At 54.3% G+C, this 17,364-nt stretch overlaps 1 protein-coding gene across 2 annotated transcripts in view; it reads left to right on the forward strand.

Moving 5' to 3' along the window:
• Positions 1-2,701: 2,701 nt before the first annotated feature.
• The window catches only part of LIMD1 (LIM domain containing 1), a 29,798-nt gene continuing 15,135 nt past the window's right edge, over positions 2,702-17,364 (forward strand). The window contains exons 1-2 of one of the 2 annotated variants that reach the window (XM_083824998.1): positions 2,703-4,150; positions 11,804-11,905. In XM_083824998.1, the coding sequence (XP_083681124.1) occupies positions 3,001-4,150; positions 11,804-11,905 (1,252 nt within the window). In that variant the 5' untranslated portion in view covers positions 2,703-3,000. Of the gene's footprint in view, positions 4,151-11,803; positions 11,906-17,364 lie in introns of both variants that reach the window. The other variant, XM_083824999.1, reaches the window with a different exon arrangement.

Genomic DNA, 17,364 nt, shown 5'->3' on the forward strand with positions numbered 1-17,364 from the left:
CACACATCCCGGCCTTTCAGGTCCCTTCCTCAGAGCACAAGCACTGCCCCACAGACATCATCTGCGTATTGCTTGAGGGTTTTCATAGGTCGGCTCAAATAAGGGAAACAGAACCCCGTGCTGCTCTTTGTTCTTGGTTTTTGTACCGCGAAGGGCGAGGGAAGTTCCCAGTCCCAGGCGAGCTGTGGCGGTCTCAGAGCAGCACCCGCCAGCTCCTCTCGCTCACTCGAAACTCAGCAGTTTCCTTCCCGGGGCAATCCCCGGTGCCAAAGCTGGCCTTGCGCACGCCTCTCCAAGGATGCTGCTGAGATTTTGAAACTCGGCTTAGGCTTTGGCTGCCCCCACTGGGTTTAATCTCAAGGCTCCGTGGTTTTGATGGAGTCCTGCAAAAGAGTTGATTAGCGGTAGCTCAGGCCAAAACCCACCTGGCACAAAACATCTGCTGGGGCCGTTCCCTGCCCTACCTAACGCTCCACATCCTCACAAACCCCGCTCTCCAGAGCTGCCATTACCTGTTCTTGGTGGCAACTCTTAGCGGTCCATGTTTGGGCTGCTGTTTTTTCTGGGAAGGGAACATAAAACTGGACAGCACCTGTTGGTTTATCGTGTCCAGTCTCCAGGTGTATTTTTCATCAGAAAAGGAGAGAGACATTTCTCTTTCACCCTGCGGGCTTTTACGTGATACCCTCCTACACACATCCGGAGGGTGGGACAGGGAGGGGGACACCCCGTGGTTTTCACAAAGATGTCCGGTTGCAAACCAAACCCTCCTGACCTGCTGGGGCTTGTGCAGAAGGGGGCTCAGCCTCTGGGCACCCAGGCTGTCTGAAAGCGAACAGTGGTTTGTTCAGCCCGGCCTTGGGATCCTCCTTTCCCCAGCCTCCCTGTGGCAGAGCAAGGCTTAAAAAGGCCAGGTAGATGGGAGCAGATGGGATCATTTTCCCTATGCGCTCCAGAACTATCCATCACTTAAAAGCTCAACAGGCTACAAAGGTCTCCTTCTGAGTGTTTTTTTTTGCTTCTTACAGCTTGGGGTAGCACATCCCCCAGCCTGAGGCTGTCGCCTGCCTCACCCCTGGGCCTGCCTTCCCCAGAAATCATAAAAACGATGATCTAACGGCATCCAGGCCCGCTCCTGCGAGTCCGAAGTTTATCAGCTTATCAGCTCGGGCTCGAGCACGAGGCTGGCGCTGCGGGGAATGAGCGTTGGTCTCGTTTGGAGCCCGCGAGGCATCTGTGCTGGGAGGCACACGCCTCTTGTAGGGGGGATGCAGATTGCAAACGTGTCCGGCTGCACCCCGCTGGAGCGTGCGGTGTCGGACCTGGCAAGCCGTCCCAATTGATAAGCAGAGTTTTTGTGAGGGAGCTGTTAAAAAAGGGAGGGTATTCTTTGGTTTCTGACACGTTTTGGAGTCGCGATTATTAAAGGCAGCGAATGTGTGCATTCCTTAACATCTGAGTCCTGGGGGAGCGTTAAAAGTCTGAGCACACCTGCCCAGGCCTGCAGGATCAGCGATATCAGTGCATTCACTGGGAGGCACCACAGCCCCACAAACCCCATCACAGCCTTCAGAGCCCCAAACCAGGCACCGGAGCAGGTTTTGCGTGGTGGGGTTGGCTTTGTTTGGGGTTTCTGCCACAGGCTGGCCAGGATGGGCCTGTACTTCAGTGTAAAAGCCAGGGCGGCTTAACCGGTGCGCGCATTCCTGCAGCTCTCGCTCCAGGAATGCAAACTATTTCCCTGGCAGCTCAGGGCTCTGCTTTATCACTGCTGGAGGCGGCCAAGTGCTCCGGGGGATGCGGCAGAGATAACAGCGTGCCCTCCAGCTGGGCGGCCCTGCCCGGAGGGAAAACTTGTCCTTGCCTCATCCACACAACGTTGGCCTCGAGGGCCAGCTTGTCCCTCTCTAAAAAGTCATATGTTTTTGCAGTCTGAGCATTACCCGTGGGCTTTTCAAACACAGTGACGTGGCTTGGCTCTATGGGCATGCCGCCTGTACTGGGCCGAGCAGGTTGTGTGCAGGCGTTCGGTGCTTGAATCTGCGTGTCTGGGTGCGAGTACCTTTCACAAGGTCTTTACACAAACCCACTGCTGACTGACTGCGTGTCTGCTTCTCACAGCTCACGGCATCACAGAAGGGTGTAGCTGCCCACTCCCTGCACTGCCTTCATCGTGTGTTTGTCACCGCTCCCGTGTTAAAATTGTTAAAATGCCTTTGTTAGCCATGTAAACCCTCAGCTCTGCTATGAGGAGAGGCTGGGGAGCTGGGACTGCTCAGCCTGGAGACGAGGAGGCTCAGGGAGATCTCATCAGTGTCTGCAAACACTTGAAGTGAGGACGCCGAGAGGACGGAGCCAGGCTCTTGTGAGTGGTGCCCCGTGCCAGGACAAGAGGCAGTGGGCACGAACTGAGCACGGGAGGTGACGGATGGGGCACCGGGCATACCGGGCTCTCCCTCCTCGGAGCCCCCCAAAAGCCGCCTGGGCACCCTGCCTGGGCGTCCCCGCTGGGGCAGGGATTGGAGCACCGCCCCCCATCCCCTCCCCACCTCAGCCACGCCGTGACCCCCCGGCTCCCCCCCTCCGAGGCCACCCCAATCCTCCTCCTCCTCCTCCCCCTCCTCCTCCTCCTCCCGCCGCCGGCAGCGCCCCCCTCGGTCCCGCACCGGGCTGCAGCTCTGCGGGGCCGCCCCCCGGCTCCGCCCCGGCCCCCGCCTCCGCCCCCGCCGCCTGGGACGGGCCGGCAGCGGCGGGAGGGACCGGCGGGGACCGGCAGGGACCGGGAGGCAGCGGTGGCACAGCCCCGGCCCCGCCGCCACCGAGAGCCCCCGACCCGGCCCCGGCTCGGAGCGGGCGGCCCCGGCCCCGCGGCGCCGGCGGTGCTGCGGTGCCTCCTCCCCGGCGGCAGCTCCGCGGGAAGAGGGGGAAAAAGAAAAAAAGAAAGGGAAGACAAAACCCAAACTTCTGCCGGGCCGGCCCCGGGGCAGAGCGCGGGGCGAGATGGACAAGTACGACGACCTGGGCCTGGAGGCCAGCAAGTTCATCGAGGACCTCAACATGTACGAGGCCTCCAAGGACGGGCTCTTTCGGGTGGACAGAGCGGCCGGCAACAACCCCGAGTTCGAGGAGACCCGGCGGGTCTTCGCCACCAAAATGGCCAAGATCCACCTCCAGCAGCAGCAGCAGCAGGAGGAGATGCTGATGGCAGCCGCCGCCGCCTCGCTCAACGGCGGGGCCGGCTTGGGCACCCCACAGCCACGCTCCAGCCTGCCGGCACCCCGGGGTGCCCAGCCGGGGGGCGGCGGCGGTGCCAAGCCGCCCCTGGCCTCTGCCACCGGACCCCAGCCCCAAACGGTGGCCGAGGGTCCCGGCTGCAGCCGGCCGGGCGCCTGCAGGGCCTTCCCTGCACCCACGGCGGGGGACTGCGGCGCCCCGGGGGGCCAGGCGGGGCGGCGGGGCTGGGAAGCGGAGCCCCGCGGAGACCCTCAGGAGAACGGCGGCGAGGGCCGGCGGGGCGGCTGGGGCCGGGAGCCGAAGCCGGCCGGGCAGAGGTCCTCATCCTTCTCGCACGTGCGCAGCGCCCCGGCACCCTCGGCTGGGCGTGAGGATGGCGTGCCAGCGACCATGCCACAGCACCGGTCCTCCTCTTTTTCGGCTCCCATGGCACAGCCTGCCACGGGGTTTTCAGCCCTCGCCGAGCCCTGCGGTCCAAGGGCCGGTGTGGATGGGCCGGCTGCAGATGGCGGCCAGCTGTGGTACCAGGGCAGCCTGCGGGCCTTTCCATCCAGCTCCGCTCCCGGCGTGGACTACCAGCAAGCTGGCGCCCACCCCGGCCCCGCCGGCCACTTCGTGGCCCACGGCCACAACCACCGGCCCAACGGCGGCCCCGAGCTGGGCTCCTCGCACCTGGCAGCGGCGCAGGGGCCATTGACTTCTGATGCGCCGAAGCCGCCTTTCAAGGAGAGCATCAGCGGTCTCCATCCCGACGGCGGGCACCAGGAGGGCTCCGGCGCGGCCAAAGTCAAGTTGCCCTGCCAGACCCTCCTTCCGCAGCAGGAGCAGGGGCCGTCTGCGGCTGAGCTGAAGCTGGAAGCGCTCACCCAGCGCCTGGAGCAGGAGATGGACGCTCGGCCTAAGGCCGACTACTTCGGTAAGTGCAGCTGCAGAAGGACGTAGTCCGTGAGTCGGTGTCACGGTGGTTCATTGGTGGGTGTCGGTTCATTGGTGGGTGTCGTTGCAGCGTTCACGCCTTCGGGGTTGTGTTTCACGGTTACTTCTGTTGGGTTGTACCTTTTCTGTTGTTCCCATTCTTTTTTTATGTAATCATTATTTATCACAGGTACTGGAAGCTCTTCTTCCTACGATGCTTTTTTCTTAATCCTTAAATTTTAAGCACAGGTAGGGAAGCAGCTTTGGGGAGGACAGTGCTGAGCACGAGCTGGAGCAGTGCCTTTTGAAGTGACCATCATTGCTGCCCGGGAGTTGCTTTTCTTCACGGCATTTACAATTCTCCATGTGCTCAAAGCACGTTTGGATGGCAAGGTAGCCTGCTGAAGAGTGGGACGGCGTCACACCTGCGTGCCCTGCGGGACTGGAGAAGGCAGCTGAGCCCTGAGGAGGCTGTGGAGGCAGCCGAGCCTGGAGGAGGCTCTGTGCTCGGTGGTGCTCACCCCGAAAGATCCCCACGTGTGGCTTCACGGAGAGGCTGCGGTGGCCCTGGGCTGTGCAACCTGCGAGGGAGCTGCAGCTGGAGTGGGATTTGAAGGAGCTGGCTGTGCACGCCTGTGGGATCTCATGGGGAGAAGATGCTTAGGGCTGGGAAGGTTGGTGGCTTCCCAAAGTCACCAGGATTTCCCATGCCCCTGGGTGTCAGTCCCTGTCGGCTCTCAAACCAATTCATTGGATCGCAGATATTTTAGAAAAACAGGCGACTTGCAGACCGAAATGTCAGGTCCACAGGTAGTGCAGACCACCACCAGAGGTTCACGTATGTGCTTTGCAATGGGAAGAGACTGCTTACACCTATGGATATCAGCACGAGAATATAAACGTACTACCAAACTGATTTAGTACCACAGGATGGCAAAAAGTCACAGGAGAAGCCAGTGTTTCCTTTCTCCCTACTGCTCTTTGTGATTTAACAGCAGAGGAGAGAGTTCAGCCCTTTGTCTCTTTAGGAAAAGGAGACCTGGTGTTGCTTTTGCTGGAACCGCCGAGAGCGCTGCTGCTAATGTAACGAGTGACAGGAGCGGCTCTAGTTTGTGTTTCCCTCTCCATTTTAGATCCACGGTCACAAAAGCAGAAGCAGGAACAGATTAGACGCTGCAGCCTGGTGCAGAGGAACGGCGTGCGACTCAGCCAGCAGTCCTCGTGCCCCCTTCCCGCTGCGAGCAGGGTGGCTCGGTGGTGCTCTGCGCGTACAGGAGCCGCGTTACGCGTGGACTTGGCGCCGAGCTTCGTGGACATAGCTGAAGGGACCGCAAAGTGTTTAGTTGCAAATTGCATAATAAAATGTGTTTCTTGGCATCGAGTGCTGGTACTCGCCTGCAGAGGGCTTTGCTGCGATTGTTTATCTTAATATTTGAGATCGAATTTAGCTTTGTGGCAGGGCAGATACGTTTCTATTCTCTGGCAGAAAAGTGATCTGCCAAGTTGCCTTACTTGGATCGCTTTATCCTGGAGATGTGCTCGGGTGCTCTACGTGCCGTGCGGGGAGCGTGCCGCTTGGCTGAGCTCAGGACCCTACCTCAGGAGTGCTGAGCACTGCTGGAAAGGAGCTGACCGTGAGCATGGGCTGGGAGAGAAACCTTGTGGGAGACAGTGTGCAAAAATGTGAAGGTTTACTGGTTGCCAGTAAAGCAGCGAGGTCGTACCTACTGCACAACGTGCAAGGAAATGAGGTGAGAAAGCAGACGGATGTAATTGGAGGCTAGATTTATTTTTACATTTTTGTCACGAAATAGGTGGTAGCGCCAGGGGAAGGCTTTTATCTCGCAGGAAATTTGTAATGAGGGAGTAGTAATGCTGGCAACACGGCAGGTCGTGCTGGTGATCCCGCTGGGGCCTGGGGAGGGGAAGGAGCAGAGCTGCCTACTTCCCAGCAAGGTGTTTTGATGTGTTCCTGGCAGGAGGCTTTGCACCAGCGCATGGTGTGTGAGAGAGGGCAAAGGAAGGAGCAGGAGAGTGAGAAATGAGAAGATGTGAGCGTAGCAGAGGAAGACGTAAAGCTTTGTGGAGCCTCAGCTCTGCAGAGGAGGGCTCACCAGCCCTGCCCTGAGGACGGCCAGGGAGGGCAAGGGCTGGTGCGGAGGTATTTTAACTCTCTGCCCTTTCTTCCTTTCTTTCTTGCTTTTATTTTCATTTTTTCACAGATGTCCTATTTCCTTTGGAATAATAAAGGACATGGTGTTTCGAATCTGTGTTTACACACCCTCAACATAGCAAACTTTAGGATGAAAAAGGAGTATTTTTATGTCATAGTGATAAAGAGGATCAACAGTTTGATTTGTCACAGACTTTCCCCTGTGACAGCGAAGACTAAGGCAGCAGCTTTGCCATCGAGCCAGGGAATGAAACCAGGATAGAAGTGCAGATGGCCAAACTGCTTTGTCTCGCACGCTTTCAGCTCTGCTGACTTCGGGCGCTGCTTTTGTTAACAAGGAGGCTTTTGCAAGACAGGTCTGTCTGTCCTGGTAGCGTAGCATGGGGCGAGGGTCACTGAGCGGAGGGAGCCTGGTGTGGGAGCGCAGCCCAGGTTTTACCACTTGTTTTAGCAGACCCTGGGGTTCAGAACAGTTCCGCGATCTGCAGGCACGGAGGGATGCTTGTGGAGGTGTAAGGTGTAGCATCGCGTTTTTACCAGTGTTTATTTCGTATAGCTAGATGGAAATCTCGATCTGATAGACTATCTACAAAGTTATCAAGAGTGTTTCTAAACAATGTTCGTAAATGGCTTTCTTACTAGAAATATCTGTGAGGTGTTAAGTTCCGACTTCCTTCCTTCCACAGAGCTGATATGCTGCAGGTATTTTAGGAGGGCCCAGGCATCTTGTTTTGCAGAATAGCGGGATGCTTCCCAGCAAAACGGCAGAGAAGATCTGGTGAAGCCCACAGATTTCTTTCCCCGTCCGCAGAAGCGGAGCTGTCACCCAGTCTTTGAAACCCGGTGGAAACCTGGAACCCCAGCACGTATGGATGGGTATAATCAGCCCGAAGGCCAGTGGCACTCTTTCGAAGTCTTACACATGGTGAAATTTGCATTTTATCACTGCAGGAAGCACAAGTCATTTAACCCTAAGGCTGTCCACACCTGCAGACTTCACCGAACGCTGCTGACAGCAGTGCCCCAACATGTGTCAGAGGCAACAAGGGTGACTTCAGGGCTGCGGAGTGGAGAGTTTCAGGTTAAAATGAGCATTTTCCCAAGGTTTGTTTTATGTGTGGGTGATGATAACAGTATTGTTTCCACTGGGCACTGGCGGGCGCATTCCTCCCTGCCTGCTGCTGGGCGAACAGCGCAACCCACGTCTGCAGCGAAGAGAAGGGGGAGGCAGGAAGAGGGGAGTCATGCTGGAGCAAGGAAGGCTGGAAGGACCTCAGCGCACAGATCATTGCTTGTGTGCAGGTCACCAAGCTCATCTCGCAGCAAGGAACCAAGCAGGTAAGTGTCTGTCTGGGATGTGCTTCTTCAGAGGGGTGCGTGCTTCCCCTCCCCTCCTCTTGGAAGATCAGCTGGGTTTGTTACGAGAAAGTCTGCACCAGAAGGAGAGAAAAAGGAAGGAGTTCAGACAGAGGATCAATAGGTCTTTCAGCCAGGACACTGTCGCTGTGGGGACTGGAAGTAATGAGGAGCCTCATTCATTTTGTGCTGGAGTCAGCACCACCTCTTACATCACTGTAAGGTACTTAACTTGTCACTGGCAGGAATTTGATTTTATTCTTCACCGGCGCTGCATGTGTGACTGTGTGCCATGCAGCGAAGCTGGGGTTCGACAACAGGGCATGGAAATAACAGCACAGAAAAACTGCATTTTCCAGCTTTGTGGTTCTTCGGGCAGGAAGTACCTGTCCTTTGCTACTTCGAGTGGTGGCGCGGGGTTGATACGGGTGGCGATACCGAGTGATGAGTGAGGTCGGGCTGCCGCGTTTTCCAGGCACTTGGTTTCTCACGGGACTCTGGATCTCCTTGAAATCAGCACTCTGGGACAGGTGATTGCGTAGTATTGGATAGCAGTGTACCAAGGCACATGGTGTGTGGGCAGGCCATGTCCCTGTCACACTGAATGTAGAAATGATTGGTAAGGTGAGCCACAGGGAGCTGGCATCGGGGGTAAAAGCAGCAGAACTGAGAGCATCATAATGGATGTGGCATGGTGGACTCCTTTTCGGTGGATGGTCTTTGAGAAGTGTGCGCATACATCGAGGAGTTGGTTCTTACAGATCAGATCGGTGGGTCTTAAGAGGGGGCTGAGAAACACTGATACACTTGATGAGTGTCCTCCCTGTTGGAGCGTAAAATGGGAGCAAGGTAAGAGAAAAGCTGGTTTGGAGCCCGAAGGCAGCAGGGCGCGTTTCTGGATTAGCTGTGTGCATGCCTGGGCAGACAGGAAAGATGATACCGGAGGTGTTTACGTGCAGGCTCTGGGGCTTCTCCCAAATGCAAGCGGGTGTCCTTCAGCACAAATCCAGCCTCCTGTGAGCAGGGGTCGAGAGCTTGCCAAACCGTGGGGAATTTAATTGCAAAAATAAACAAACAGTTGCCTCTGATGGAGAAGAATCAAACTGGTTGGGGAAACGTGTAAGCAAAAGGAGTAGGACGGACTTGCTCTTCTGAGCCATTCCTGGATGAGCTGCGTGTGCAGATGCGTGCCCAGAGTCTCCTGCCACTGGGTGCCTGTAACCCAGGGCTGATGCACCAGGACATTCACCTGTTGCTCCCACTGACGCAGCACGCCGTCGCATTTGGCCCTCCAGACTTCGCTGGTGTTTGTGGGAGACCTGACCAGGAAGACATGCAGGAAGGCTTGGCTGTCCTGGACACTGCTGAGAAGAGGGTGATGAAACCAACCCCGCGGCATTCTCGGTGTGTAGACAGACGGTGCCTGGTACGAGGAAATAAATCACAGCCACCCGCCGCAGGAAATGCTGTCGTTTGCCGGTCTTTGCCGTGAGTTTTTAGCAAGGAGCGGGATATGGTCAGAATGGAATAGCGACGCTCCTGGCCTGCTGGGCCTGGCGGGTTGGCAGCTGCTCGCTGGTGGTGGTGGGCATCAAGCATGGTGGGCACGGGGCACAGCCCCCCCGGCCCCTCCTCGGTCCCCGCTGCGCCCCAAGGCTCCTCCGTCGCCTGACGCTGCGTCACGCGGCAGGGAACAGAGGTTTCTTTGTTGCCCCGGGGCCGAGCTGCCCTACCAGCAGAAATTGGACTGAAGTCAGCAGTTCGCATCCCTCGCCCTTCCCGGCTCTGGCTGCCATTCTGCCGGTGCGCTCGAGTGTGAATTCACCAGCACTGCGCGTCCACGGTTCCTCGGGCTCAGCGTCCTCTTGCTGCAGGAGAGAAAAAAAACATTATTCCCTAATAACGCCTAATAAGGCCTGATGATGTTTTTTACTAAAAATTGCCCTACGCCAAGAAAACCACCCGGAGCCGCTGCGGTCGGTCGGAGCTGGGTTGGAGCAGGGCAGGGGCAGGGGTCTGCCATGGCACGGGGCCGGGTGCGGGCTGCAGAGCTCAGTAGACACCGGTCCATGGGCAGCGGGCTGCGTGCCCCCTCCTCACCTGACCAGAGCTGGAGCTGGAGGAACGGGGCCGTCCTGGCAGCAGGGAGCGAGCCGTGGCAGCAGAAAGAAGCAAAGGGGGGAAAAGTACTAAGAATCGCCTCTTTTCCCCCAAAGGACGTCGCTAAAAATACTGCAGAGTATTGTACTTGGAAGGTGCAAAAGCTGGCTTCTGTAATTCCAATTGCTACCAGCATTTAATTGGCTTTTAAGAAGTAGCGGGTACAAGTAGAAGTGTAACAAACTATACGCAGCCTTGCCACAGTGCCATTATTCAGCTGTCAACCTTGCCGTAGGACATCTATAAATATTTATAGTGTGGTTGGTTATTACACGGCGGAGTAATTAATTTAACGTGTTATATTTTTCGCAGGCAGCATCACCAACTTATTTTACAAGCCCTTACATTCATTGCCTTTATTTCCCCCTCCTTTAGGGGGCCTGAATATTGGAATAAGTGGACGGGAGGGTTGAGCAGGAGGCGAAGGAGAGCACGGAGGGGCAGAGAGGGGCACGGGGCAGCAGAGGAGGATGTGGCCGGACCCCTGGGGACCACCGGGCAGTGCCCGTGCCCTGCAGCACCACGAGGCCAGGCAGCTCGTGGCTGCTGGTGCAAGTTCGGTGCCCACCGCTCTCTGCAGAGGTGGAAGGAGAGCATGCAGGACGATTTCTGGAGCAGCCCTCGTTGACACGGAGGAGGGAAAAATGCAGGCGCTTCCAGCACAAGGAGGGCGTCGTTCCTCTGGAAAGCCTGGTGAATATCACGGGAAGAAGGTTTTCAAGCTGCAAAACCTGCACTTTTTCCGCTCTCCGCTCCACGTTGTTGTAGTCAGGGTGGGGAATTTTGGGAGCTAGCCCTTCGCTTTGTGCTGGGCGATTGCACAACGAGTCGGGCTGGAGCAGATTGTGCATGTATGGGACAGAGCACAGGCATGTGAAAAGCCGAATTTTTCTTATCTCGTCTCATTTTATTTTTTAGTTTTGGTAGTGCCTGTGTGATTCATCTCATCTTTCATTCCCGATCCCATTTGTTTCCTTAAAATGCGTGTTTCGGTAAATAACTGAGATAAATCTGCTTGGTCCGAGAAGAACCAGCGAGTTTTACAAACATGGTGCCGGTGCGGGCGCTGGGGCGGGCCTGCAGCCAAGCCAGGCTTTCAGCTGAGGTCTGATTTGGACAAAGCAGAGCAACTTCTCACTCCCTGCAGCCTCTGGGGGGGTTTTGTCAGTGTGGGCTCGGGCTCTGGGCGCAGCGGGGTTTGGAGCAGCTCAAGTGACAGCGGTGCAGCGCACAAAGCCTGTCTGGGAACATGAACTGTCTGCTCTTCAGCAAATGGGAGCTATTGCAAAGGCTTCTTGAGCATTTTTATCCCCGTACATGCGAGCTGGCGGTCGCAGCTCTCCACCACGGGAAGAGATCCCTAACCAAACTGGGGCTGCCAGAGCCGTGCTGCCAGGACGGGGAGTTACTTTTCAGTGCTTTCCTGCGTGCATTGGTTCTCTTCCCAGCTCTGACCAGCCCTTTCCAATGACTCCAGAGCTTGCGGTACCCCAAAAGCAGTGAGGTTTTGCTAACCACAGCGTGACTAAGGATCTCCAGTAGGATGAGGCTGTCCCTCGCGTCGGACATGTAGGAGCGAAACGTTGTGGACGATCCCTGCTGCGAGGAGCTTTGAGTCAGAGGACGTCTTGCTGGAGGGAGAGTCCCGGAGGTGGAGTCCCAAACACGGGGTTGCTGCGGAGCAGAGAGAGGGCTTTGTGCCTGCCGTGCAGCTTATTTTGTGCAAAAGGCCTTAGCTGTGCAGCCTGGATGATCATAGTGGCCACCGTTAGCAGCATTCCCTGGGGTACGTGACACCCGTGTCGCCTACGTGGTGTGGCTGCAGCTCGCTGCCCGTCCCTGAGCTGAGCAGCGGTGCCAAACTGCAGGTGCAATAACCCTCGCGGCGGGCCCGCCCGTCCCTGCGTCAGCCAGCCGGGCTCCCAAACCCTGCTTCTGACCTCTCTTGCCCTCCGTCTCTTGCAGGAACCTGCGTGAAGTGCAGCAAAGGGGTGTACGGAGCAAACCAGGCTTGCCAGGCCATGGGCAACCTCTACCACGACGGCTGCTTCACCTGCGGGGCCTGCAGTAAGTAACCCCTCGCCCGGCGCCCGCTCGAGCTCTGCCCTCTGACAAATTCCTCTGGCTTAACGTTTTTTGGTTTAAGGGGAAAAAACAAAGAAGGATGCGGTTGTTCATTTGTCTGCCAGCTGGAGGCTGCTGCAGCTGTGTGCCTTTGTGGTGCTGCTGGCTGTTTGGTTTTGAATAGATTCTCGCAAGGCATGTAGAAAAGATACTCGGGATTGTGCCTGCCTTCTGCTTTCTGGTGGGGGGGAGGTTATTTTCGTTCCTTTGTCTCTCAGTTATAGCCACATTTTCTTATTTACACGAGCGCTTTGTTTCCAAGCGGCAGTAAGCATGCCTAAACTGGGATTTAGCGTTTCCCACGTGTCCAGGCAGACCTCAAAGCCCTTCTGCCTTCCCGCCTGCGAATCCAAAGGCGAGCTGGTGCGTCTGACACCTTGCAGCCCGCTGCTGGCAGGACGCGGGTAGCAGCAGGCTCCCAACGTTATTATCCACCATCCCGAGCGGGGAGCCAGCCTTGAGCATCCCTGGCCTTGGAGAGGAGTTTGTGAACTGCACAGACAGCGAAACAGCGCTGTGCCCTGAGACCACAGCCCGTCTCCTCGCTCCCAGCTGGGTGCTGTGCTCGTGGTCTCAGCCTGGCGAGCCCCGCGATGCCCCGATTCTCCCCGGGGGGCTTTTCGAGGAAGCCCGCGAGGGGGCTGGGCCCAGAAACCAGGCCTCTCGGTTTCAGACCGCGGCTGTGTTTGTGAGGCGGTGGTTTTTCTGTTTTGTTATGCCTAGCCCCGGAGCCAGTAGCATATTTTTAGGAATGTAGCTACATATGCGGCGGCAGTAAAAATAATAATAATCCATCTGGTGCTTTTGCATGTATCAGTTTGGTTTTCCGAGACGAACTTTTACAGTTTTTTGTTTTGTTTTGTTTTTCCTGTGGTGTATTTAGAATTGTAAACTCATCAGGACTGTAAAGGCTAGTGTTTTATTTGGAGCTATAAAGTAGGAGTAAATATAGAAAGATGTGCGTGCTTTTTAATAGCAGCTGAACCTTGATCTCCGCTGGTTCCCCAGCTGCCCGGCACCAACTGCCTGGCCTCACCTAGGTTTGCAGTGGAGCGCTGCACCGTCATCTGGCTGAAGACAGGAAAACTGAAAAGAAAGAGGGGTGTTTGCACAGGATGGCAGCTTCCTAAAGGCTCAGAAGCCTGCAGCTTGCTCTTTTGTCCTCTCTTCTAAGCTAATTTGAAATCTTCTCCTGCGGAGAGGATCCCTGGCTGCAGCCGGGGCTTTGCTTCAGGGACCTTTCTCCCTCTCTGTCCAGGCAGCCTCTGAACTGCCCTTCCCAGCAGAGCTCCTGTTAAAAATAATCCAGCAGCAGGTTCAAGCTGTCTTAAATTTCTAAAATTACAGCTGTGCAACTGGTGCTTCAGAAATACACTGCAGAAAACACAGGATAGCCCTACGAGAGAAAAAGCCTGCATTTGACCAGTGGTTGAAGTGAACCCTTTTACACGTCCTTTCAGGCAGCAGTGGTTGTCCGCCGCGGGGGATGGACAGAAATACTTTTCTCATGTGAACGTTGTGGAACAAAAAACCTTCTTCACTGGTGTCCAAAAACGAGAGAGAAGCAGACTTCCAGAAATCCGCCGAGTGTCCAGCCTTCAGGTTGTTCACCAAAAGCGCGTTGTGCCTTCAGGGATGTGTTCGCTTCTTTCCTTCCCAGTCCAGCCACCGGCAGGCAAACAATAACAAAAAGGCCCATAGTATGCAGATCAAGGAAATGACTTCTCCCCTTCCCTCCCTGCTCCCAGGCGATTTGTTGGTAAAAGAGAAAAGGAAATGTACTTCAAATGCTACACGCTTCTGCGAGCACTGTTCTCCTCTTTCCGGCCTCAGCGCTCGCTGCCGCCCGGCAGTGATTATTCCTCTTGTTCACTTGTTGCTTGGACGGATGGATTCACCTGCTAGCATCTCTTGCGAGTCTTCCTAGCTACGTTTGAGTGGAGAGAGAGGCTCTACGCAGGCAGCAGTAAATGCTGTTGCTGTGGTTCAGCCTCGGCACCGGCCCGCTTCCACTCCCAGTAACCTCTCGGTGAGTGACTCTCAGTGAGGCTGGCTTAACACAGAAGGTGCACTTCTGCAAAACTGGGGGTACACCACTCCGTGAGCATAAATGAGAGCGTAACGTAAACCCCTTTCACAGGCTGAGACAATTTCCACTGTGGATGAAGTGCCTGCAGGTCTGTCCCCAGCGTGCACCTCTTTGCAGGCTTTCTGTGGTCTGCACCACGGTACTGCTGTGGTAAATATGTTGGGATTTGTTTTAACTGCCAGAAAAATACATGTTTGTCTGGACAGCATCGCCTGTCTAGCTGCAAAGAACATCTTGAGCAGCATATGTGAAAACTCTGCTTTCTATCTGAAAAGTAAGTGGTGAGGCTGTGCTTTTAAGGTCAAGTGAAGTTCATCTTGGACAGCATCCAGAGCACACTGTCTTTGAGAAGTCAAGGTTGCTCATGATTTCAGCCCTAAAATCCGTGCTCTGGTAGAACGCTGAATATCTCCCCTCCAATAAATAGCACAAAATTACCTATTAAGGTAAAGCATATTGTCCTCCAGATATTTATATCCGCTGTCTTGCTGTTTTCATTTTAGTAAGGATTTCTAATTTTGTTCATGGTTGGATTCGTGTCCAAATGGTGCGCTGGTTTCCCAGATACAGAAAGCTGAGAGGGTCTGAAGGGGTGGGGGGCGCTGATACCTCATGGTGCCGAATTTCCTACGCCCCTTATGTCCCTACATCCTATGTTCAGAGATAAATGGTAGGGGAGAGCAATTGGTCGAGCAGAGCTATGCATTCGTTACAGGGTTCAGTTGTCAGGAAAAAAATGTTCTGTATTATCTGAGCCACTGGCATGTAATGCAGAAAATTTAGCTTAGAGGTCAAAACAACAGATTTAGAGTGATTACTTTGGCATAAATGTCTCGTTTATCTTGTTGTTTGTTACAGGGCAGACACACAAACAGGGTAGCTTTCTGGAGAGGGGAGAGAGGGAGGAAAAAATGCGGGCTCTTTTTGCTGCTTCAGTAATAAATAATTTCTGCCTTACACAAAGGCCATGAAAGTAGGTTCAAAAGTCATACAGTCCTCGAAAGTCATACAGCTATTTTCTGCGAGCTTAAGGTGTCTCCTTACATCTTCTTTGGTTTTTTTTCTCTGCTTGTTAGACAAAGCTTTTTTCTTATCAAATGGTTTGTTACACATTAACCTTTCACGTCTCTGTGTAATCACTAGCCAAACCTCCTTAGAATGCCAAAACCCACAGGTATTTCCAGATGTTGGCGTCTGTTATTTAACCAGTGCAGGCCAGTATCTGGCCTTACAAATGATACATATTTAATTAGATAGCATCGCTTTAACCTGTTGTGCTGTTTTAGCATTTCTCTCTAGGACTCGGGCAGACTTATACCTGCCTGGAAAACAGACCTCTAGCCCTGCTGCCAGCACACTCGAGAGCATATGGGTCTTGTACTCAACGCCACTTGGTCCTCGGAGGAAACCTGAAAGCTAAAAAAGTGCAAGGGAAGTGTCAGAGATGACTATGAAGGAAATCAGTAGGCGAGGACGGAAGTCAGAAAGAAAGAACTGATTGCAAGGTGGTTTGACATAAAACTGCAGCAGAAGGACCCACGCGAGGACCAGATTGTGACCCCTTATTACAAAGAGGTGGAAGTCTTGCACGTTCGCCAGATTACAGGAGTCGACCTTTGACATGTCTGCATGACTTTTTTTTATAATCTCAGATTAATGCTGATGTCTGTGTAAGGGTAACAGGCGGCTGTCCCAGTGGCAGAGTTTGAAATAGCACAAGCTGGCTGTCTCCGGCTACCCTGTGGGCATCTTTTTTTAAATATATTTCACAATGTAGTTGTGCTTAAAGGTATCAAGGGTCATTTACTAAACGAGGTAGCTAAGGTATCGAGCAGTTTAACTGAGCGTAGCCCTCTGCTTGAGCTAATTAGTCGTGCTGCAGTGATTATAACACACAAGTACTTAGAGCTATGCTGCTCTTGGTATCCTTGGGCTCATTACCTGGTATAAGCATGCCCTGTACTGGTGTATAATTCCCGGAACAACCAGGCCATGGTTTTTACTGGGACCAGTAAATAACGCTACAAGCAAGTGCAGCCTAACCCCAGGCAGACAGGCAGACAACCTGGTCTAGGGGGTTCCCCCTCAGCACGTGCATACGTACCGTTATCTTCAGGTGCAAAAGCTGTTCCAGTGCTGGTAACTGGCTCACGCAGGCTCTGAATGTAAAACCACTGCACTGATCGACACGTGAGAGATGTACAGATCTACAAAGTGGGGACTGTTAAGTGTTGCCAGGAAGACTTCCTCAGCATCCCTTCAGTAAAATGACCATGCAAGAGGCTGCGCACTAAATGATACGTTTTTTAGCAAAAGGAATCTCAGCAAAGATGCGGACATGCCTGGCTTTACAGACCGTTTGGGAGAAGGACAGGCATCAGTGCATGTTTCAGCTCTGCTCTAAATTGCTGCTTTGTGCTCACTGACTTTTTGTCTTCAGGCTCTCAGCTCGCTGGTGAGAAATCCCCACTGTCTGTCACAAGTGCTCGCTGTACATGAGAAACTTCAGGGCAGCTTCCATGGTAGGCTTCTCTCCTGTTCCTTTCCTGGCCTGGTCGCATGGCAATACCGCTTTCAGGTCTGAGCTGAAGGGTTTTGGCATGGTGCAGATGTCCTCAGTAGATATCCCTGCTGGAAGGGTACATGTCCAGCTCACGCGTGGCAGAAGCAATCAGGGCTTAATGAGTAAGCCTGGTGGTTTGTGTCAGTTGTTGGCTGAGGGTCTGAAGTTGTATGGACAAAATGAGGAAAAAGAGCTCAGTCCTTTAATGGACTATATTTCTAGTCTTTCTGGCGTTTCTGTTTTTTAAAGTAATCTTCAAAATACTGCTTTTTGTTAAGAAGAGGCATAAGATTAATTGTGCTGTGAAGATGTAGATGCAGTTGAACAAGGTACTAGATACCTCATCTAGGCTCCCTTTTCCCATGGAAGGTTGTACCTAATGATCTTTTGAGATCTCCTCCAACCTGGGCTGCTCTATGATTTTAAGAGGTCCCGGCTGCATCTCACAGGGGACACTGCTCAGGAGGCAGAAGCTGCCCCAGCTCCCTCTTCCTCAGCGTGTTTGAGGATTTTGGTGATGACAGGGTGGAAGGACAGCTCTGAGCGCCGCCTGGTTTGGTGCATTTTGGTGAGCACAGCAGCTGTCCCCGGAGCAGAGAGCGGCCGATACTGGGGCAGGGAGTCTGAGATCATAATGCTGCTTGTCCCAGGGTGAGTGTATTGGTCTGTGAGCTGCTGGGTTTGCCACTAGCAATGAAGAGGTGTTGCTCAGCTACGTGGCTTGCTGTGGTTTTGCAGAGTTTCCCTTTG

This window comes from Anser anser (assembly GCF_964211835.1).
Source record: "Anser anser genome assembly, chromosome: 2".
Classification (NCBI taxonomy): domain Eukaryota; kingdom Metazoa; phylum Chordata; class Aves; order Anseriformes; family Anatidae; genus Anser; species Anser anser.